Genomic DNA, 24,147 nt, shown 5'->3' with positions numbered 1-24,147 from the left:
GGATGGATCCATGGAGATTTGGGCAGCCGAGGGTGAAGGAGTTCTCCTTCTACTCACACGTGCATAAAGTGTACTCCCGAATTGATTTCTTTATTTTGAGCAGGGCCTTACTGGCTGGGGTGGTGGACATGGGGTACTCGGCGATTACAATCTCAGACCATGCACTGCACTGGGTTGACCTGCAGGTTAGTAAGGACAGTAACCAGCGCCCGCACTGGAGGTTGGATGTGGGACTTTTGGCTGACAAAGGGGTGTGTGAGCGGCTGAGGAAATGTATTCAGAGCTACCTGCAGGTCAACGACATGGGGAAAATGTCCGCAGCGGTGGTGTGGGAAGCACTGAAGGCGGTGGTCAGCGGGGAGCTGATCTCGATCAGGGCCCATAGGACAGGGCAGAGAAGCACCGACTGGCAAAGGAGTTACTACAGATTGATATGCGGAGACCCCAAAGGTAGGGCTTTTAAGGGAACGGCGGAAGTTACAGGCGGAGTTTAGCTTGCTGACCACAGGGAGGGCGGTGGAACAGCTGAGAAAGGTGAGGGGGTGATCTATGAACATGGAGAGAAAGCCAGCAGAATGCTTGCACAGCAGCTTAGGAAGGGGGAGGCAGCCAGGGAGATAGGGAAAGTAAATGACGGAGATGAGAACCTGGTTGGTGAATCAGTAGGGGTGAATCAGGCATTTAGGGATTTCTACAACAGGCTGTACAAGTCGGAACACCCTACAGGGCCAGAAGGGATGAGGCACTTCATGGAGGGGCTGGATTTCCCAAAGGTGGACAGGGAGCGGGTAGAAGGGCTGGGGGCCCCAATTGGGCTGGAAGAGATAGTGGCGGGTACGACCCTGGGGCTGGACGGGTACCCAGTGGAGTTTTATAAAACATTCTCGGGGATATTGGGGCCGGTGTTGTTGAGGATGTTTAATGAGGCAAGGGAAAGAGAAGTGTGTTGCCCCCGACGATGTCACAGGCCACGATTTCGCTGATTCTGAAGTGGGACAAGAACCTGGATGTGTGGATCCTACAGGCCGATCTCCCTGGTGAATGTAGATGCTAAGTTGCTGGCCAAAATCTTGTCCTCCAGGATTGAGGATTGTGTTCCAGACGTTATTGGGGAGGACCAGACTGGGTTTGTTAAGGGCAGGCAGTTGGTGGCCAATGTAAGAAGGCTATTAAATGTAATCATGATGCCCCCGGAAGGTAGGGAGGTGGAGGTAGTGGTCGCAACGGATGCAGAAAAGGCTTTTGATCGGGTAGAGTGGGACTATCTGTGGGACGTACTGGGACGGTTCGGATTCGGGCTTTATTGACTGGGTCAGGTTACTGTATCAGGCTCCTGTGGCAAGTGTACGGACGAATAGGACAACATCGGACTATTTTAGACTGTACCGGGGGATGAGACAGGGATGCCCCCCTCTCCCCACTGTTGTTTGCGCTGGCTATAGAGCCGTTGGCAATTGCTCTGAGAGCTCGAGGGCTGGAGAAGACTGGTTCGGGAATGGGGTGGAGCACAGAGTTTCGCTCTATGCAGACGATCTGCCTCTGTACGTTTTGGACCCAATAGAGGGGATGGAAGAAATCATGAGGACTCTAAGGGAATTTGGCCGGTTTTCGGGGTCTCAGCTTAATATGGGAGAGAGTGAGATGTTTGTGGTCCAGGCGAGGGGACAGGAGAGGCGTCTGGGAGAGCTGCCATTTAGGTTAGTAGAAGGAAGCTTTAGGTACCTAGGCATCCAAGTGGCGCGGGAATGGGACTCGCTGCTTAAAGTGAATCTGGCCCGACTGGTGGACCAAATGAAGGACGATTTTTGGAGATGGGACGCGCTTCCGTTGTCTCTGGCTGGGAGGGTGAAAACGGTGAAGATGACAGTCCTCCCGAGATTCCTATTTGTATTTCAATGTTTCCCCATCTTTATACCACGGTCCTTTTTTAAGCGGGTCAACAGAGTGATCACGGGCTTCGTCTGGGTGGGCAAGACCCTGCGGGTAAGGAAGGTAATGCTTGAGCGGAGTCGGGGAGAGGGTGGGCTGGCGCTGCCAAATTTTAGCAACGATTACTGGGCGGCTAATATAGCCATGATCAGGAAGTGGGTGGTGGGGGAGGGGTTGGCATGGGTGCACATGGAGGCGGCTTCATGTAAGGGCACCAGTTTGGGGGCGTTGGTAACTGCACCTCTGCCGTTCCCACCGGCACGGTACTCCACCAGTCCAATGGTGATGGCGGCCCTGAGAGTTTGGGGCCAGTGGAGGTGGCATGTGGGAGTGGAGGAGCATCGGTCTGGTCCTCAATCTGTGATAATCACCGGTTTGTCCCGGGGAGTATGACGGGAGGTTCCGGTTTTGGCAGAAAGCGGGGTTTGAGAGGATGGGGGATATATTCATAGAGGAGAGCTTTCCGAGTATGAGGGCGTTGGGAGGAAAAGTTTGAATTGGCGAGGGGAAACAAATTCAGGTATCTGAAATGAAATGAAAATTACTTATTGTCACAAGTAGGCTTCAAATGAAGTTACTGTGAAAAGCCCCTAGTCGCCACATTCCGGCGCTTGTTCGGGAAGGCTGGTACGGGAATTGAACCGCGCTGCTGGCCTACCTTGGTCTGCTTTAAAAGTCAGCGATTTAGCCATGTGCTGCAGGTGTGGTACTTCCTTCGTAAACAGATGTCAACCTTCCCGCTCCTACCGCTAAGGGGGATTCAGGACAGGGTAGTTTCCAGAGGGTGGGTAGGAGAAGGGAGCGTCTTGGACATTTATCAGGAACTTATGGGGTGGGAGGAGACGCAGACTGAGGAGCTGAAGCGCAAGCGGGAGGAGGAGCTGGGAGGTGAGATAGAGGATAGTTTATGGGCGGGCACGTTGAGTAGAGTCAACGCGTCCGTAACATGTGCCAGGCTCAGCCTGATACAATTTAAGGTTGTTCACCGGGCTCACATGACAGTGGCCGGATGAGCAAATTCTTTGGGGTGGAGGACAGGTGCGCAAAATGTGCGGGAGGACCGGCGAAACATGTCCACATGTTTTGGACATGTCCGAAGCTGAGGGGATTTTGGCAGGGGTTTGCCGATGTCATGTCCACGGTGTTAAAAACAAGGGTGGCGCTGAGTCCAGAGGTGGCGATTTTCGGGGTGTCAGAAGATCCGGGAATCCAGGAGGAGAAAGAGGCAGACGTTCTGGCCTTTGCTTCCCTGGTAGCCCAGGGACGGATACTATCAGCTTGGAGGGACTCAAAGCCCCCGAAGCCGGAGACCTGGCTATCGGACATGGCTAGCTTTCTCCGTTTGGAGAAAATCAAGTTCGCCTTGAGAGGGTCGCTGTTAGGGTTCACCCAGAGGTGGCAACCGTTCGTCGACTTCTTTGTGGGAAATTAATCGTTTGCAGATGGGGGGGGGGGGGGGGGGGGAGTAGTTTAGATTAAAGTAGGGGGTCAATAAGGATGGGAGCGGTACGAGAGGTAAATGGCTTTTGCACTATGTTTATGGTTTCATGTATATTGTTTTTTTGTTGTTGTTACCAAACCAAAAATACCTCAATAAAATGTTTATTAAAAAAAAATAGTGTGAATTAAACAATGAAGAAATAAAACCTTGGGAACATACGCAGGAGGAAATATGAATGTTTTGCCCTTGGTTTAAAAACAGTTCTTGTACGCATTTGTTATCTTTCGGGAGGACAATGTGTTACCAAAATACGGCTGAGAACAAAATATTAAGCAAAATGTTTTTCCGTTACCTGAACTATTAACTTTTCGTTCAGAAATTAATGTATGCTCTAAGTGGGCAACTAATCCTCACATTATTTCCCTTCCACAGTTAGGTGAATTGGACATTCTGAATTCTCCCTCTGTGTACCCAAACAGGTGCCAGAATGCGGCGACAAGGGGCTTTTCACAGTAACTTAATTGCAGTGTTAATGTAAGCCTCCTTGTGACAATAAAGATAATTTTTATTAACACCATGGTTTGCTGGTGTATGATGTACAATTTATGATTTTTTATGTATTGATGTAGTCTGCACTCCCTAGAAATTGCTTACTAGCATCTGGACTTCATTGACACCTGATCCCTATTGTAGCAAACCATTGACCTGGAACTGTGACAGAATCAGTCAGTTCCTGGAGACAGCGGACCAACAGACGTGTACAATTTATGTTCCATTGATTAATTTAATGTTAAAGTCAAGGCCACCATGATGATGGGGACCTCTACCCAATTGGTAGGTGAAAGCATTAACATTGTGGAAATATTTTCAAGATTAGATTTCAAGTAAAAGCTGCCATTCTACATCTTCTGATTTGCTTGGCACTGTGTAGCACAAGATTAGCTGAAGGTTAATTTAAGTGGTCACTGCAGAACTCTTCTGAATTTAAACTCGATATCAATAAGTATTGCTTTGTCCTTTCAAATCTGAGGCCTGGTTTTATATTCAGCCCAGACAGGAAGAATTAAAAATCTTAACTGGCTGTAAAGGTTCAATGAAAATTGCAATAGATAACATGCTGGCTTTTGCTAACTCAGCAATGCTGGTAATGGAAGTACCTAACAGAGACTTAGTGCTGCCCTAAATGGAAATTAAATGTCGAATCAATCTAAGTATCATCCCCCAGTGCCCAACTCTGGGAACAGGTCACCTACTGAGTTTGTGAATGCTGGAGGAAACGAAAGAATGAATGAGAATAAGAACTTTAAAATGGAGGGGAGATGAAAGATCAAGCAGATAGTATTTGGCCAGCTGGATCTTGAATTACACAGCATTTCTTCATATTCTGACTTGTCTTTTATGGGAATAGATGCTAAGGCTCTTACATCATTGAACATCATTATTGTCTGAATTCAGTTAGATTCCACATGTCAAATGAGTGTCTTTGTTTTTGCAGCATCTGAGGAGAAGGAGACCGTGAAGACTCATTATGTGAAAATAATGGATGCATATGGGTGTTTGGGTGTACTCCGTCTAAAGAGTGGTAAGTGGACAGATAATCTTGTAGAACCTCCACTTATCTCATGGAACACAATTGGTCAATGCTAGAATCTTGTTAGATTTAGCAAGGATGTACCCGCTTTATAAAGTGTCAGGATCTATCTTCATACCAAGTTCTGGATAGCACTTTTCTGTGCCATGTCAATGTTATCAATCTAATATTATTAAATTTCACATTGCATGGGGATCTTCTTGCATTGGTACTTACTTTTTAGTTTTTATTGCCTGTTTCATTATCAATTGTTATAATTTGAAAAGTCTATTTTATTGCTTACTGCTGCTCGTTGAAGAATCTTTTTATTTTTTTATTTTTAAAAGTTTTTTATTTAACACAAATTTGTAACAGTTACAGAGAGAAAAAAGGCCCTGTGCAAAGAGCCTTAACATTGTGAAAACGAACAGTGGGAAAGAATAAACATGTTAATAAGGCACTTCCCCTGCCAGCTCTGTTTGCCCATGCCACACGTGTTCAACTAAACTAACATGGCCCTAACACCCCCCACCCCCCCCCCCTGCCCCCCCAAGGCCTGACCTGCCAGGTCACTGACCCCTGCCCTTGGCGCCTACCTGTCTCCTGTCCCAGATCTCAGGCCCTCCCCCCACACGCCAGGGACCCATTAACCTAATTGTATCCCACCGTGCCCTTTCAAGTCCCGTAACCAGCCCCTAGCCCATCCCCCTATCAGAGGCCCCGATCTCTCGCCAAAAGGTACCAAGCGCAGGCCCCCCCCCCCGTTGCAATCCCCCCAAAACACCCTAAACAGTGCGCCCTCCAGCCCCCACTCTGTCCAGGCTGAAAACAATCTTGGATAAAACATTACAGTACAGGATAGTTTAACAAACCGCCGCCACACAAAAGCTCTGAGAGCCCAAAGTCCTTTAGTTCCAGTCCAGCTTCTTCTTTTAATAAAAGTCCTAATCAGAGCAATTTTGGGTTAACAGGCCGCCGCCACTATGCAGCACTGAAAGAACCAAGTGCCCATTAGTTCAAGTCCAGCTTCTTATCTTTAATAAAGGTCCAAACCTGTTCTGGTGTCTCAAAATAGTAGTGGAGTTCCTCAAACGTAACCCAGAGCTTTGCAGGATACAGCATTCTAAACCTCACCTCCTTTTTGTAGAGGGCTGCCTTTACCTTGATGAATCCTGCACGCCTCTTGGCCAGCTCCGTTCCCAATTCCTGGTAAATGCGCAGCTCGCAGTTCTCCCATCTGCTGCTCCTCTCCGCCTTGGCCCATCGCAGCACATGTTCCCTGTCAGCAAGCCGGTGAAAGCGGACCACCAAGGCCCTCGGTCGGTCGCCTGTCCTGGGCTTCCTTGCGGGGGCTCTATGTGTGCCCCATCCAACTCCAGGGGTTGAGGGAAGGCCTCCGGTCCCATCAGCGCCTCAAGCATACCCGTACATATGCGCCCAAATCCGACCCCTCGCAGCCCTCGGGGAGGCCAATGAGCCGTAAATTCTGCCTCCTGGCTCTGTTCCCCAGCTCTTCAAGCTGCTCCTGCATCCTCCTCTGACGGGCGTTCAGCTCCTCCACCTCGTGCTCCAGCTCCGTTATCGTGCCCGCCTGGCTGGAGAGCTTCGCCTCGACCTCCCTGAGCGCCTTCCCTTGGACCGTCTGTGTCTCGACCATTCGGTCCATCACCGCTCTCATCGGGTCCAACGTGTCCCTCCTCAGCTCGGCGAAGCAGTTCTTGACGAACTCCATCTGCTCCTCCCTTGGCCAGTGAGCCTCCGTTCCCCGGTCCCCGCCATCCGCCATGCTTGGCCGCCCTGTCTGGGGTCCCCGCTGCTCCTGCTTCGATCCTTGCCGCTCCACTCGACCACTTCTAGTCCAGCTGCCCATACTCCGGAAAGGAAGCCTCTTCCCTATCGTCTCCTCCACCGATTCAGGCTGCCAGGTCCCAAAAAAGACCGTTAACAAAGGTCCGTTTGCCCATCGCGGGCGGGAGTGATCCGACCTGCGACCTGCCTCCTCGAGAGCGCCACCGGTAGCTCGTTGAAGAATCTTACAATACAAAGGAGGCCTTTTGGCCCACTGTTCCTGTACTGGCTCTTTGAAAGAGCTATTTAATTTGACCTAATCGCTTGTGTTAGTGAATTCCCAAGCCTGGTTGTGAACAAGTCACAGACCCACAAATCCCGAAAGACGTGCTTGTTAGGTGAATTGGACATTCTGAATTCTCCCTCAGTGTACCCGAACAGGCGCTGGAATGTGACGACTAGGGGCTTTTCATGGTAACTTCATTGCAGTGTTAATGTAAGCCTACTTGTGACAATAAAGATTATTATTATTGTCCTGGTGAATCTTTTCAGCATTCCCTCCAGAGCAATCCCGTCCTTCCAATGGTGTGGTGACCAGAACTGCACACAATATTCCAACTTTATTAATTAATACTTCTCCAATCTAACAGTGACTGACTCTTCTTTATATCTCGATCTGAGTACAATTAACTAACCCAACACCTATTCCCCTTATCACCATAAACTGTTGGGTTCAACAGGCCCTATTAGGTAAGAACAGAGAATAACACCTCCTCATCCACAAAATACTGAAAATTTCACCTGTTCAAATATGGATCCAGTCCAATATTTAAAGCTCGTATTGAATTTGCTTCCAATATTCCAAGATTGAGATAATTCAGTGCGCAAACCAAATTTTTACTCGCCTTGATTTTATTTTTGCTAATTTTCTTAAATTCATGTTACTGCTATTGGAAACAGTTTCCTATTACTTACCTTATCGAGGCAGGTAGCGAGAGTGAGGACATTTCCTGATTCAGCAGATCTGTCTTGGTTTGAAGAGCCCCATTCAATCCACTGTTTGCTCCGGGGAAGCAAGGGTCGGATCAAGTTAGGCATGCCAACCCTGCAAAAGTACAGCTCGGTGGCTCACACTCCCATCTACTCCCCATGTCAAATTAAGGACCCTCATATCCCCATGCCACCTCCATGCCCACACCCATTCCCTTTCCACCTATATAGCCACTCATACAATAGCCATCATAGACAGACCTCAGGAGCCGTGTTGAGATTGATCAATCTGGCCAGTGCGAGTTGGCGCATGCGCGGGAGCACCATCGTGTGCTGGCGCATCCCAGCGCATGCGCAGAGGGGTTCATCTCTGCACCGGCAATGGCGGACCAGTACAGCTGCCGGTGCGGAGGAATAGAGTGCCCCCATGGCACAGGCCCGGCTGCGGATCGGTGGGCCCCGATCGCGGGCCAGGCCACCGTGGGGGCACCTCCCGGGGCCAGATCCCCCCGAGGACCCCAGAGGCCGCCCGCGCAGTACCAGGTCTAATTTACGCCGGCAGGACTGGCCAAAAATGGGCGGCCACTAGGCCCATCACGGGCCAGTGAATCGCCGGGGTGGGGGGGAGAGCGCTGCCAGCGGCCACCGACCGGCGTGGCGCAATTCCTGCCCCCGCCAAATCCCCGGCGCTGGAGAATTCGGCATCTGGTGGGGGGTGGAATTCACCCCCCCCCCCGGTGATTCTCCAACCCGGCGGGTGATCGGAGAATGCCGCCCCATGTCTCTGTAATCGTTTTAATATCAGATTTATCGTTGCTATCAATTTATTTATCTTCGTTATCAATGCTGTGCACATTCAGATAAAGACCCTTTTATTCTGGCTTTCGATTTTGTTTTTTTTACTGTGACTTTATTTGCTGGTGCACCCTGATCTTTCTACGCTCCTATCAGGCTCTGGTTGTCATTATCCATAACGCCAGCCTGTACAATTTCCTTATCCTACTCTTCCAAATCTCCTGCAATCTGAAGCCTCGCCCCAACTACTTAGTTTAAAGTCCTCTCTCTAGGTGTACAATTCACCAGGACACTGGTCCCAATGGGCATCAGATAAAGGCCTTAGCTCCCTTTAGCTCCCTTTTTTACCCAGTACTGGTGCCAATGCCCCATGAATCAAAACTCATTTCTCCCACACCAATCTTTGAGCCACACATTCAACTCTCTGATCTTACTTATCCTCTGCTCATGGCTCAGATAGTAATCCAGAGGTTATTCACTTTGTGCTTGTGCATTTTAATTTGGTGCCTAGCTGCCCAGAGCAGAACCTCTTTCTTAATCCAATTTATATCATTGGTCTAAGGACCTAAGATCCTCCTCCCACCTTCCTCCAAGTTTCTGTCCAGCCCTGAGAAGATGTATTTAATCCCGGTATCGATCGGACAAAACGGCCTTTGGAATACACACTTTTGATGGCAGGAATAGTCCCTCTAACTATAGAACATAGAACAGTACAGCACAGAACAGGCCCTTCGGCCCTCGATGTTGTGCTGAGCATTGTCTGAAACCAAGATCAAGCTATCCCACTCCCTGTCATTCTGGTGTGCTCCATGTGCCTATCCAATAACCGCTTGAAAGTTCCCAAAGTGTCCGACTCCACTATCACAGCAGGCAGTCCATTCCACACCCTAACCACTCTCTGAGTAAAGAACCTACCTTGGACATCCCTCCTATATCTCCCACTCTGAACCTTATAGTTATGCCCCCTTGTAACAGCTACATCCACCCGAGGAAATAGTCTATGAACGTCCACTCTATCTATCCCCCTCATCATCTTATAAACGTCTATTGTCGCCTCTCATCCTCTGCTCCAAAGAGAAAAGCCCTAGCTCCCTCAACCTTTCCTCATAAGACCTATCCTCTAAACCAGGCAGCATCCTGGTAAATCTCCTTTGCACCCTTTCCAATGCTTCCACATTCTTCCTATAATGTGGTGACCAGAACTGCACACAATACTCCAAATGTGGTCTCACCAAGGTCATGTACAGTTGCAGCATAACCCCACGGCTCTTAAACTCATGCCCCCGTTAATAAATGCTAACGCGCTATAGGCCTTCTTCACGGCTCTATCCACTTGAGTGGCAACCTTCAGAGATCTGTGGACATGAACCCCAAGATCTCTCTGTTCCACAACATTCCTCAGAACCCTGCCGTTGACCCTGTAATCCGCATTCAAATTTTTTCTACCAAAATGAATCACCTTGCACTTATCAGGGTTAAATTCCATCTGCCATTTTTCGGCCCAGCTCTGGATCCTATCAATGTCTCTTTGCAGCCTACAACAGCCCTCCACCTCATCCACTACTCCACCAATCTTGGTATCATCAGCAAATTTACTGACCCACCCTTCAGCCCCTCCTCCAAGTCATTGATAAAAATCACAAATAGCAGAGGACCCAGCACTGATCCCTGGGGTACACCGCTGGTAACTGGTCTCCACTTTGAAAATTTTCCATCCACCACCACCCTCTGTCTGCTATGTGATAGCCAGTTACTTATACAATTGGCCAAATTTCCCTCTATCCCACACCTCCTTACTTTCTTCATGAGCCGACCATGGGGAACCTTATCAAACGCCTTACTAAAATCCATGTATACGAAATCAATTGCTCTACCTTCATCTGCACACTTAGTTACCCCCTCAGAGAATTCAATCAAATTTGTGAGGCAAGACTTACCCTTCACGAATCCGTGTTGACTATTCTGGATTAAGCTGCATCTTTCCAAATGGTCATAAATCCTATCCTTCAGGACTTTTCCATTAACTTACCGACCACCGAAGTAAGACTAACCGGCCTATAATTACCAGGGTCATTCCTATTCCTTTTCTTGAACAGAGGGACAACATTCGCCACTCTCCAGTCCTCTGGCACTGTCCCTGTGGACAGTGAGGACCCAAAGATCAAAGCCAAAGGCTCTGCAATCTCATCCCTTGCCTCCCAAAGAATCCTAGGATATATCCCATCTGGGCCAGGGGACTTGTCGACCCTAAGGTTTTTCAAAGTTGCTAATACATCCTTCCTCAGAACATCTACCTCCGGCCTACCTGCCTGTATCGCACTCTCATCCTCAAAAACATGGCCCCTCTCCTTGGTGAACACTGAAGAAAAGTATTCACTCAACGCCTCTCCTATCTCTTCTGACTCCCAGCACAAGTTCCCACGACTGTCCTCGCCCTAACCTCACCCTGGTCATTCTTTTATTTCTCACATAAGAGTAAAATGCCTTGGGGTTTTCCTTTATCCGACCAGCCAAGGACTTCTCATTCCTCTCCGAGCTCTCCTAAGCCCTTTTTTTTTATAGCTCATTCCTTGTTACCTTGTAACCCTGAAGCGATCCAACTGAACCTTGTTTTCTCATCCTTGCATACACTATCAACCATACCTACTATAACTACATTTCTTTTTACTCACCCCAACTTGAATGGCTCACTGCACCATGGTGCTCTGCTCAATTTGATCATCCTCCTTGCAGTCCCTGCTCTTATCCGCACAAGCTGCAAAAACCCTGTGTCTGTTGGACAATTGCAAGGGCTGAGGCTACTCCATTGCTGCTTTCCGAGTCCCCATACCTGCCTCACCTGCAGTCATATCCTCCTGTTCTTGACCACTGGCTAAATCAGCAGAGCCTAGCTTACAGAGTGCAACTGCCTCTTGGAAGAAAATGTCCAGATAACGTGCCCCCTTCCCTGATGCATCGCTGTGTCTGAAGCTCAAACTCCAGCTCATTAGCTCTCCTGAAGTTCCTCGAGCTGCGGACAGTTACTGCAGATGTGATTGTCATGGATCATTCTGGTGTCTGCCAGATCCACAAATGCACAGCTGCAACACATCACCTGGCTCATCATCTTTATTGCATTTTATTTAACCAAATAGATTATACGTTTAGAAATAAAATTCAACTGTTATTTTTAGTTATATTAAGTAGCTTGATTTATATTAAATAGTATAAATTTAATGGACTTGCATCTTCCCAGTATTGGCTTAAAATACTGTCCCAGTTTAGAAAGAGAAAAACCCTTAAAACTCACCAACCATTTAGCTATTTGCTTACCTAATTATTACCTCTGCCCTTCCCGCTGCCCCACACTCTCACCCCATCCCCTTTCTCTGACCCTGCGTTCTCTACCTTCTCCAATGGCATGTTGGCCTTTCTGATTGCTTGATTGTTTTCTATTTGTGCCAACTTTTTGTTTTCTGTCTGTTAACCGATCCTCTACCCATGCTAAAACACTACCTCCAACTCCAAGAATCCTTATCTTGCCTATTAACATTTTGTGTGGATTTTGTAAATCCAGGTATATTACATTTACTGGTTCCCCATTATATACCGACCAGTTACATCCTCAAAAAGCTGTAATAAATTGGTCAAACGTGTTTGCCTTTAGAAAAGCATATTATGATTAGAGCACGTCAACATAGTTTTACTCAGTATATTGTTAAAACTTCTTTAATAATGGGTTCCAGCATTTCCCCCAACAACTGATGCTAGGCTAACTGGCCATTCGTTACTGTTTTCTCTCTCCCTCCTTTTTTGAAAAGCAGTGTAACATTTGCCGATTTCCAATCTAATGGAACTGTTCCTGAATCTAAGGAATTTTGGAAAAACATAGCCGCCACTTCCACTATCTTTGTAGCAGTTTCTTTCAGAACTGGCGGGTAAAATAAAGGAAAATCCAAATGTATTGTATAAGTACATTAAGGGCAGGAAGTCAACCAGGGTAAGAGTAGGGCCCATTTGGGACTGACATGGCAATTTGTGTGTGGAACCGGAAGATATAGGTGAGGTTTTAAATGTGCACTTTGCATCTGTGTTCACTATTGAGAAGGATGATGTAGTTATAGAAATCAGGGAGGTGCCAGAGGGCCAGATGAGATGTATCCCTGGTTGCTATGGGAGTCAATTGCAGTGACTCTGACAAAAATGTTCAAATCTTCTCTGGCCACAGGAGAGGGGCCAGAGGACTCGAAGACAGCTAATGTGGTGCCATTATTCAAGAAGTGAAGTAGGAATAAACCAAGAAGTTGTAGGCTAGTGACTCTAACTTCAGTGGTAGGGTAACTACTGGAAAAGATTCCGAGGGACAGAATTAATCTCCGCTTGGAGAGGCAATGATTAATCAAAGATAGTCAGCATGGTTTTGTCAAAGGAAGATCATGTATTGCAAATTTGATTGAATTTTTGGCAAGGTGCCTACTTGTGTAGATGAGGGTAGTGTGGTTAATGTAGTCTACATTAGACGGGCTTCTGAAGGAGCATCAGAGGCTGCAGCTGGAATTTGGGCTCCTGTCCACAGGTAAGGCGGAGGGACAGCTGAGGAGGGTGAAGGGGGCGGTGTATGAATATGGGGAAAAATGCAGCAGGATGTTGGCGCACCGGCTGAGGAAAGAGGAGGCGGTGAGAGTGGGAAAGTAAAAGATCTAGGGGGGAAGTTGGTTTTGGATCCGGCGGGGGTGAATGATGTATTTCGGGCGTTTTACAGTAGATTGTACAAATCGGAACCCCCAGCTGGGGAGGAGGGTATGAAGCAATTCCTGGAGGGGCTGGAGGTCCCGAGGATAGATGAGGAGTTGGTGGAGGGTTTGGGAGCCTCAATTGGGCTTGGTGAGGTTATAGACGGGTTGGGGGCGATGCAATCAGGTAAAGCCGCGGGACCTGATGGGCACCCGGTTGAGCTTTATAAAAGTTCTCCAGGTTGCTAGGGCCGCTCCTGGTAAAGGCTTTTAATGAGTCCAAGGAACTTATTTTGAAGCGGTATAAGGATCCGGAGAGCTATGGGTCGTATAGACCAAACTCCCTATTGAATATGGATGCTAAATTGCTGGCAAAGATCTTGGCCATGCGCATAGAGGATTGTGTGCTGGGAGTAATAGGGGAGGACCAGACGGGATTTGTGAAGGGAAGACACCTGACATCCAACATTAGGTGGCTCCTAAATGTGATAATGAAGCCTGCAGAGGGACGTGAAGTCAAGGTGGTGGTGGCCATGGATGCAGAGAAGGCCTTTGATCAGGTAGAGTGGAAGTACCTGTGGGATGTCCTGGGAAGGTTTGGGTTCGGGCAGGGATTCGTGGACTGGGTCCGGCTGCTATATCAGGCACCAGTGGCGAATGTAAGGACCAATGGTCCGGTCAGAATATTTTAGTCTGTGCAGGGGGCGCAAGGCAGGGCTGCCCACTCTCCCCACTACTGTTTGCCCTGGCCATAGAGCCTTTGGAAATGGCGCTGAGGGCATTGAACATTTGGCGGGGGATAGTGAGGGGGGGGGGGGGGGGGGGGGGGGGGGGTGGAGCATAGGGTCTTGCTCTATGTGGACGATTTGCTCCTGTATGTAACAGACCCGTTGGGGGGTAGTGATTATGGGAATACTGGAGGAATTTGGCCGGTTCTCTGGCTACAAACTAAACATGAGCAAGAGCGAGGTCTTCGCGATCCAGGCAAGGGGGCAGAAGAGGAGACCGAGGGAGATGCCTTTCAAAATGGTGGGAAGGAGTTTTAGGTATCTGGGGATTCAGGTGGCAAGGGACTGGGGTCAGCTTCATAAACTAAATTTAGGCAGGGTGATTGAGCAAATGAAAAGGGACTTCCGCAGGTGGGATGTACTCCCGTTATCATTGGCGGGGAGGGTACAGACAGTGAAAATGACTGTCCTCCTGAGATTGTTTGTCTCCCAACCTCTATCTCCAAGGCATTTTTTAGGAAAATAACGTGGCGATCTCGGGTTTTATATGGACTGGGAAAGCCCCGAGGGTGAAGAAGGTCCTTCTTGAGTGGGGGTGCGGGGAGGGAGTCTTGGCCCTTCCGATTAATTACTACTGGGCGGCTAATATTTTGATGGTTAGGCAGTGGGTAGTGAGGGAGGGGTCGGGTAGAGGCGGCATAGTGTAAGGGCACGAGTCTGGAGGCTCTGTTGACTGCACCTCCGCCGTTCTCGCCGGCTCGGTACTCCACAAGCCCAGTAGTAGTAGCAGCCTTGAGAGCGTGGAGGCAATGGAGGCAGCATACGAGACTGGAGTGGGCATCGGTGTGTGACAATCACCGGTTTGTTCTGGGGGGACTGGATGGGGGCTTTAGAAGGTGGCAGCAGGCAGGGATCGAGAGATTTGGGGATCTCTTCATTCAGGAGGGTTTCCCGAGCCTGGCGGAGGAATTTGGGTTATGGGTGGGGACGGATTTCGGTACCTGCAGGTGCGGGACTTTGTCCGGAGGCAGGTTCCAAGCTTCCCTCGCCGCCCTCTAAGGACAAGGCGATGTCAAAAATAGGTGTTGGGGAGGGGAGAGTCTCGGAAATATATAAGGAATTGGGAAGGGGTCCCAATCGGGGAGGTGAAGAGGAAGTGGGAAGATGAGTTGGGGGGTGGAGGGGGGAGGGAGTTGGAAGTTGGGCTATGGGAGAAGGCCCGGAAAATAATCAATGCATCCTCGTAGTGTGCCAGGCTTAGCCTGATCCAGTTCAAAGTGGTCCACAGGACTCGTATGGCTGGGTTTTTTCAGGAGGTGGAGGACAGGTGTGGGGGAAGTCTGGCGAATCATGTACATATGTTTTGGGCATGTCCGAATCAGAGGGGATTCTGGCAGCGTTTCACAGATGTCATGTTAGAGGTTCGGGAAGGGAGGGTGACTCCGAGTCCAGTGGTGGCAATATTTGGAGTGTCGGAAGATCCGGGAGGAGGGGAGAGGCCGACCTTTCGGCCTTTGCCTCCGTGATGGCTCGGAGACGGATTTTGCTGGGGTGGAGGGACTCGGAGCCTCCAAAGTCGGGGTGTGGGTCAGTGACATGGCAGAGTTTCTCAGGCTAGAGAAGATTAAGTTCGCCTTGACGGGTTCAGCACAGGGGTTCGCTCAGAGGTGGCAGCCATTCATCGACTTCTTTAAGGAAAACTGACCGTCAGCAGAAGAGGGGGAATGGGGGGGGGAAGGGGAGACATGGAAGTGGAGAATAAGGGCAGGGAATCTAATATATGGATAGCTCAGAGTTAGGGCGGGGGGACGTGGGTATGTTACTGCGGGGCTCTTGCGTGTGTCGGACCGCTCTGTTATTTTGAATGTTAATATGTTAAAATTATAAATGCCTCAATAAAATGTTTTCTAAAAAAAAATGTTGCCTACATGGAGTTTTCGTAAGGCTTTTGGCAAGGTCCCACATGGGAGGCTGATGAAGAAGGGAAGAGCCCATGGGATCCAGGGCAATTTGGCAAACTGGATCCAACTGGCAGCACGGTAGCATTGTGGATGGCACAATTGCTTCACAGCTCCAGGGTCCCAGGTTCGATTCCGGCTTGGGTCACTGTCTGTGCAGAGTCTGCACATCCTCCCCGTGTCTGCGTGGGTTTCCTCCGGGTGCTCCGGTTTCCTCCCACAGTCCAAAGATGTGTAGGTTAGGTGGATTGGCCATGATAAATTGCTCTTCGTGTCCAAAATTGCCCTTAGTGTTGGGTGGGGTTACTGGGTTATGGGGATAGCGTGGAGGTGTTGACCTTGGGTAGGGTGCTCTTTCCAAGAGCCTGTGCAGACTCGATGGGCCGAATGGCCTCCTTCTGCACTGTCAATTGTATGATAGTCTATGAAAACTGGCTTTGTGGTAGGAGGCAGATGGTAATGGATGACAGTTGTTTTTTGTGACTGGAAACCTGTGTCCAGTTGTGTTCCGCAGGGATCGGTGCAGGGCCCCTTGTGGCTTGCAATATAAATTAATGAATGTAGGAGGTATGGTAAGTTTGCAGATGACACAAAAATTGCTGGTGTGGTAATTAGTGAGGAGCAAGGCCTTAGATTACAGGACCATATAGGCAGGCTGGTTAGGCGGGCAGAATCGTTGCAAAGGGAACTTTAAAAAAAATCAATTTAGAGTACCCGATTAATTTTTTCCAATTAAGGGGCAATTTAGCGTGGCCAATCCACCTACCCTGCACATCTTTGGGTTGGGGGGGCGAAACCCACACAAACACGGGGAGACTGTGCAAACCCCACATGGACAGTGACCCAGAGTCGGGATCGAACCTGGGACCTCAGCGCCGTGAGGCAGCAATGCTAAGCACTGCGCCACTGTGCTGCCCGGCAAAGGGAACCTAACCATGAAAACTGTGAGGCAATGCATTTCTGGAGGACTAACAAGACAAGGGAATACAATGAATGATCGGTCCCAAGGACGTACAGAGGATCAAAGGGACCACAGATCTCTGAAGATAGCAGGACAGGTAGTTAAGGTGGTTGAGAGGACCAATGGGAGTGGCCAGCAAGATGGCCACTGTAATGGTGGTCTGTGCCTAGGCAACCCCCTATCTTGTTGGGGGGGCTTCCTGGCTGCTTGACCTGTTGCCTCCCCCCAGCCTCCGCAGAAAGCATGGCCGGTGTCCGAGCCTGAATCCTGCAATCACCCCACGCCACTTCCTACCTCCTCTCTCTGCCACCGCAGCCAGCACGCCAAGTTCACAAAATGTTATAGCACATAAGAAACACGCAACACACCGTCGGCAATTCGGCACATCCGAGGCGCTGAATCGCGGAGGCCCCAGAGAATCGGTCGTCAGCACTGCTAATGATATGCCTATTGAACTATCAGGGCACGCGGCGGGCGCTGCAATTTTGCCGTTTTTGGGGGCCAGGAATCCCGATTTGGCGTCAGACTGGCGCCTGGCTCGATTTTGGCGTCGGAAGTTATTCTCCCGCCGATCGCGTTTCGCGATTTCGCCGTCAGCTAACGGAGAATCCAGCCCCCCACATGTGATTTTGAACAGTTCTAACAGATGTTCTCTCCCACTTCTCAGCTCAAAGGAAAAGAGGTCAAGGTTCAGTCTATCTAGATTCTCTGCAAACCCTCACCCCTGGAATAATTACAATAATACTAAATTTGCCTTCTATGGCAAGAACTTCATGAGTAGCAATGCTATTGATCAGGTAGACATGTCTCTGATGTAAACCTTTGAGCACATTTACACCATCTTGATCAACAGAAATGCTCCTCCCCCAAAACTCTTTAAATTAGAAGCAAGGATGAATTGTAAATGTATTGTTTGTATTTTTGTGAAAGATGAAGCTCAATGATGCCTTGTTAGATTAATTTTGCACACTAATCGATAGTGTAGTTGCTGTTATGCTAATTGTACTAAACAAGGATAACTGGATGGTATTGTACAACACTACCACTCTAGGCCTAAAGTGATAAATTACCTGCTGTCTGAAAGTGGTGTTTAGTGACAGTGCACTCTCCTATTATCCCAGGAATTCCCAAATATTTACATCAGTTTTGTTGATCTACACAAGCCAAATTAGTTAAGTATAGTAAACCACGGATTAGCAGAACCCACTTCAAAATCAAGTATTTAATTAACTGAATATGAGGTATGGTTATTTTTCTTCTTCTTTCTGTAAATAGCTTGAGCCTGAGCTTTAACTCAGACACCAAATCCTGTTCAACCTGAAACTCAGGTTTTCTTGTTCATTTGCACTCAATGAGCTGAAAAGGGATTGGCTATTAGTAGGTCACTGAAGAGCATGGGCTTGTCAGTTTCACAGACGCCTGCCTTGTATGGCAAGAACTGGTTGATTGAAATATGATCTGACGGGCTTTAGCAAATCTTGAGAGCGACGCGTAAACACTGGTTCATCGGCTCATTAATGTTAAGGAAGGTACTTTGCATTTTGTGAGTGTAATTGTATTCTAACTGACTTCAAATGTGAACTGAGAACCAACTGCATAGCTAATCCATCACCTGATCCGCGGGATCACAATTTCCTCATCGCCAATGACTCACAACTCTCCCGTGAATCTCGCCTGCGAAATTGATCCTGTTCCAGTAACTAAACACCAGGATATCAACATGTTATTGAACTGGAAGTCGGGTTATTGAACCCAAGTTAAAACTGATCAGATTGACTCACTCTCACTAGCTGCAAACAGAGATGCCATTAGTGGATTTGCAAAGAATGGTTCTCTGACAATGGTTTGGCTCAGTCTATTTATACAAGTTAACATGTGTATGAATTGCAAAGCACGTTTTCATAAAAAGGGATTTAAATGTATACACATTTGTTTTTCGAGTAGCTGCAGGATAAAAACTCATTTATCCAAACCCCCGTTTAATGTTAAGGAAGGGGCTTTTCACAGTAACTTAATTGAAGCCTACTTGTGACAATAAGCGATTTTCATTTCATTTAGGGGCTGGTTTAGCTAGGGGCTGGTTTAGCTCACTGAGCTAAATCACTGGCTTTTAAAGTAGACCAAGCAGGCCAGCAGCACGGTTCAATTCCCGTACCAGCCTCCCCGGACAGGCGCCGGAATGTGGCGACTAGGGGCTTTTCACAGTAACTTCATTGAAGCCTACTCGTGACAATAAGCGATTTTCATTTTCATTTCATTTTCAATTGCCTTACTTTCTTCACAAAAGCATTTGCTGGATTGTAAACTTAATTTTCAGTTGCCCAGTTCGAAGGTGGTCATTGGGTGAGAGCTGCCTTTTCTTTGCTGCTGTATAACTACATAAATAGTCAAGGATTATTGCAGGGCGACCAACATTCACCTTATTTGACTACCTGCACAAATGGGATTTTAATGCTAACTGAATTCAAATGTGAGTGGTGAACGTGATGGCCATTTTCTATTCTAAGCAAAGTTTCCAGACCTAGTTGAGTAATCCTTCATGTACCAGAAACCTTAAATGGTTTGTTCGTATTTTCAGAGATGAGCCATATTTCTAATAATAACATTTCCATTTGCTGCTTGGGGCAGTGTTAATGGGATCATTCAACCATTGTAAACACTTTCATGATTCAGATTAATCAATCCTTATTATATCTTTGAATGTTTTGATAGGTTTATAAACTAGAACAAATAGACAAAAGAGTGCTTGCACTTATATGGTACTCTTCGTGACCTAAAGACATCCCCAAACACTTTACAGTTTGGTAGTGCAGTCACTCTCAGAATGTTCGAAAATAATCTTACGGCCGTGAACTTCCTGGCTGGTCAGCATTGCATTTGGAGGGTATCCCCAAAGATGCACTGGGGAATCCCTCTTTGAAATTCCCAGGTAAGGGTTTACCCGACAATTGTCTAGCAGCGCTAACTTTCCCCTGGGCAATGGAATTGCACTGCGCTGGGAACCATCTGACAAAGCAATTTGAATTACTATCTTCGGATGGTTCTGTTACAGCTTTACCTTCCTAGTTACACTAAGATAATAATGCTGAAGTTGCAAGTACGTTTTGATTTTGGTTCTAATTCTTTCAAAGACTCAGACTGAGCCCCGCATGGGACATGAACCCCTGCCAGCTCCCACACCCAACTAACGCCCCCCCCCCCCCGATTCCCCCCTGCCCCACTCGACCTGACCCTGCCAACCCCCACCAGCTCGACTCGTACCCCGTACCTGCAACACCCCCCCCCCCCCCCCCCGCCCCCTATGACCAGCACCCTCTCCGATGTCCGACTTCCGCTCCCCAACGTCGGACTCCCCAACCATCCGACATCTGAGTCCAGCCACTGATGTCTGATTCCCTACCCTAGCTATGATCAGCTCCCACCCCCACGCCGCTATGTCCAGATGCCCCCTGCCCAATCTTCATGTCATCCACAGACTTACTTACCATCCACCCTCACATTCTCATCTATATCATTTATATATGCCTCTGGCATGTCACTGGCCATTGGCCTCCAGTCACACAAACAGCCTTCTACCACCACCCTCTGTCTCCTGCCGCTAAGCCAGTTTTGGACCCAACTTGCCAGGTTACCCTGTATCCCAGGCGCTTCTATCTTCTTTATCAGCCTCCCATGTCGAACTGTGACAAAGGCTTTGCTGAAACCCATAAAAACTACATCGACTGCACGACCCTAATCTTCACACTCGATCACTTCCTTGAAAAATTCAAGCAAATTTGTTGGGCATGACCTCCCTCTCTCAGCCATGCTGACTATCCCTGATCAAAATGTCCCTGTCCAAGTGGAGATAATTCTCTCCTTCAGAATTTTCTCCAATAGTTTCCCTACCACTGATCTGTAATTCCCTCGTTCATCTCTACCACCTTTCTTGAAAACTGGAACCACATTAGCTGTCCTCCAATCCTCTGGCACCTCCCTTGTGGCCATAGAGGAATTAAAAATTTGGATCAGAGCCCCAGTAATTTCCTTCCTTGCCTCCCAAAGCAGTCTGGGATATAACTCATTGGGACCTGGAGATGTGTCTGCTTTTAAGCCCAAGAGCACCTCATTCTCTATGTTAAACTGACAAGATTCTCACAGTCCCTCTCCCCAAATTCTGTACCGATATCCTGCTGCTGTGTGAAAACAGATGTGAAGTACTCATTTAATTTTAAAAAATGAAGTGAAAATAGCCTATTGTCACGAGTGGGCTTCAATGAAGTTACTGTGAAAAGCCCCTAGTCGTCACATTTCGGCGTCTGTTCGGGGAGGCTGGTACAGGAATTGAATCGTGCTGCTGGCCTGCCTTGGTCTGCTTTAAAAGCCAGCGATTTAGCCCAGTGTGCTAAACAAATGTCCTACCAATATCCTCCTGCTTCGTGCATTGATTGTCCCCTAGGTCTCTAATGGGCCCTAGTCTTTCCCTGGTGAACCTCTTCCCCATAATATACATATAGGGTGTTCATGCTGTGTTGCGCTCAAGCGAGAGCACAATGCGGCTGGCGAATCCGGGGAGAGCCCTCAAGCGGGCCTCCAGACTGCCTTCGAACCTTGCGGGATTCAACCAAGTCCCACAAGATGTGGGAGTCGGAACTCTGCCTAAAAGGGGCGGGACCAAATGATCCTCGCGGAAGTAGGTCGTAAACCTACTTATGATATACCTGGTCCAGGATCCACTGGCATCCGTCGATTCTCTGGCCGCCCCGGGAGGTTGAAGCCGGGCACAGTTTAGCACTGGTCCACACAAACGTGGACCAGGCGGAACAGAACCCAGGCCCTCCGGTACCCCTGGGTGGTCAGGGCTAAGTGCAGGGTGGCTCCCTGACTCTCCCCTGGAATGCAGGCACCTTGGCACTGCCCAGCTGGCACCTTTTCACTGCCAAGCTGGCACGAGCATTGCCTGGGTGCCAGGATACCAGTGCAAGGGTGTCAGGTGAGAGGGTGACATTACCAAGGGTCAGGGGCTGAGGGGGGGGCATGCCCATCAAATGAGGGTGAAGGGAGTTTGAAAGGTGGGGGAGTAGTGCAGGGTAGGTAAGTAGGTGCCTCCGGGCGGTTGGCGGGGGGGTGTGATGGGTGGGGGGTGTGGAAGGGAGGGGGTGCTGTAAGGGGTCTGAGGGGTTACCCCAGAAACCCCATAGCGTGGTGTCCTCACTTGTGGGTGTGTGGGTAGTGCCCATGTGTGAGGAGGGTGATCTTTCCCATGGCTGGGGTGTGTGTGTGGGGACTCACAAGCTCACTTAGAGATCCGGGCACCTTTTCAAAATGGCGGCTCGATCTCTGAGTTCAGCTCCCCAGTGCTAAAAACAAATTATAAGTGTGGCCTAAACCGGTGAGAAACTCCCCAGGGCATGAAAAAAATGACTACCTGCTGTTAAATAGTGGTGGGAAACTTCCTGAAAAACACACCACAAAATGAAGTTAGCAATTTTTCCAGAGAAACCATAGAGCGCCCATAGAATATTTTGGGATGTTCCCTAATCCTACCCACCAGTGCTTTTTATGCCCTTCTTTGCTCTCCTAATTGCTTTTGTAAGTTTCCACCCCCACCGCCTGCGCACTTTCTGTACTCAGTAAGCATCTGCTGATTTGCTCCTTTGTACTTGCTAAAAGCCTAATTTTCCCTCCTATCCAGTCCTGAATATTCCTAGAAATCTAGATTCTCTGGGCTTGTTGTTCCTACATTTCACCCTAAAGGGCACATTGGGCTTATACTCTTTCCCCATTTTGAACACCCCCCCCACCCCCCTCCCAACTGCTCTGCGGTAGATTTTCCCACAAGAGGCTTGGGCTTGTCTACTTAGGCCAGATCCTCCCTCATTTTAATAACATCTGCCTTCCCCCAGTCCAAAACCGTTTTTTGCTGACCATCTTTTCACTTTTCCATAACAAACTTAAATCGTACTGTGGTATTGTTGCTGTCACTAAAATGCTTCCCCACTGCTACTTTGAACACCTGTCTGGCTTTGTTCCCAGAATTTGATCCAGCATTGTGCCATCCCTTGTTGGGCCTTCGACATATTGACATAAAAAGCTGTCCCGAATACATTTCACCACCTTTTCTTCACCTTCTAATCTGCGTTTCAGTGTCTTTTCCCTGCTGAGTCTTGGACCTCCACCTCTCCACTGTCAGCGATTCCTCTCCCGAGCTACTGTCCTGTTCCCTTTCAAAATTGCAATCGTTACCTCTCTCCCAAAAAAATTCACTGCCTGCTCCCTCTGTTTCTGGATGATTCCGATATCTCATGGATCCCTTTTGGGCCCAAAATCATGTCGTTCAGTATCAGCATTGGGTGACTGTCTGTGAGGAATTTGCACTTTCTCTGAGGAATTTGCACTTTCTCTCCTTGCCTGCGTGGGTTTCCTCCGGGTGCTCCGGTTTCCTACCTCAGTCCAAAGAAGTGCAGGTTAGGTGTATTGACAATGCTAAAATTGCCCTTTAGTGTTCAAAGATGCTCAGGTTATGGTGAAAGGGTGGGGTATGGGCCTAGATAGGGTGCTGCTTTGGAGATCGGCACAGACTCGATGGGCCGAATTGCCGCCTTCTGCACTGTTGGGCTTTGGAAGGAACTTTGGAACAACAGTAGTGAGACGGAATTTTGATTTGGAAGATTAAGAGGCGAAGGATAGTAGCCAAAAGAAGAGGCTCAATGTTGCCAAGAAGAATAGTAAGCCTGAAGTTTAAAAGAAATCTAAAACACTACTTGTATAATGTCTCCATGTCATGGCTTTTGTATTTCTCTTATTGATCATTTTTTTGAGAGGACCTACTGTTTTTTTTTTTGCAGGCTCCTGTAAATTCCCTACATTACTTCCAACCAGCTGTTGAGAGTTTTTAATTCTATGCTCTTCATTTCCAGGTGAGTCGAGACTCTGCTTTCTGGTTCTGGTGACAGGTTGTACATCAGTTGGGAGGATCCGTGACACTGACATTTGCAAGATTACCACAACGGATTTTGTCCCACTTCAAGAAGTGACAGCAGATGAAGAGCGAGTCACTGCATTGAGAAAACTGCTGAACTCGGGGATGTTTTATTTTTCATCAACTTCGGGTTCGACCTTTGATCTCAATCTTTGTGCACAGAAGCTACATGCAAAGGATCGAGAGGCAGGAAGCCGTTTTTTCTGGTTAGCTTACTGTTTTAATTCATTTAGTTGTATCGTAAGATAGTAATCTTCCTCAATGTACGCAGGTGACCCCTGTCCTCCAACTCTGTGGGTAGAACCCAAGTGGAG

At 48.3% G+C, this 24,147-nt stretch overlaps 1 protein-coding gene across 2 annotated transcripts in view; it reads left to right on the top strand.

The window, feature by feature from the left end:
* LOC119971925 (synaptojanin-2-like) overlaps positions 1-24,147 on the top strand; it is a 206,679-nt gene that overhangs the window by 32,012 nt on the left and 150,520 nt on the right. For both annotated transcript variants that reach the window (XR_005461948.1, XM_038808263.1), the window contains exons 2-3: positions 4,866-4,952; positions 23,772-24,039. Coding sequence is in view for 1 of the 2 variants with exons in the window: in XM_038808263.1 (XP_038664191.1) it covers positions 4,866-4,952; positions 23,772-24,039 (355 nt within the window). In the remaining variant the exon portion in view is untranslated. The remainder of the gene's footprint in view (positions 1-4,865; positions 4,953-23,771; positions 24,040-24,147) is intronic.

This window comes from Scyliorhinus canicula, chromosome 1 (assembly GCF_902713615.1).
Source record: "Scyliorhinus canicula chromosome 1, sScyCan1.1, whole genome shotgun sequence".
In the NCBI taxonomy this organism is placed as follows: domain Eukaryota; kingdom Metazoa; phylum Chordata; class Chondrichthyes; order Carcharhiniformes; family Scyliorhinidae; genus Scyliorhinus; species Scyliorhinus canicula.
Note: the sequence above shows the minus strand (reverse complement) of the source record. Positions and strands in the feature narration are given on the sequence as shown.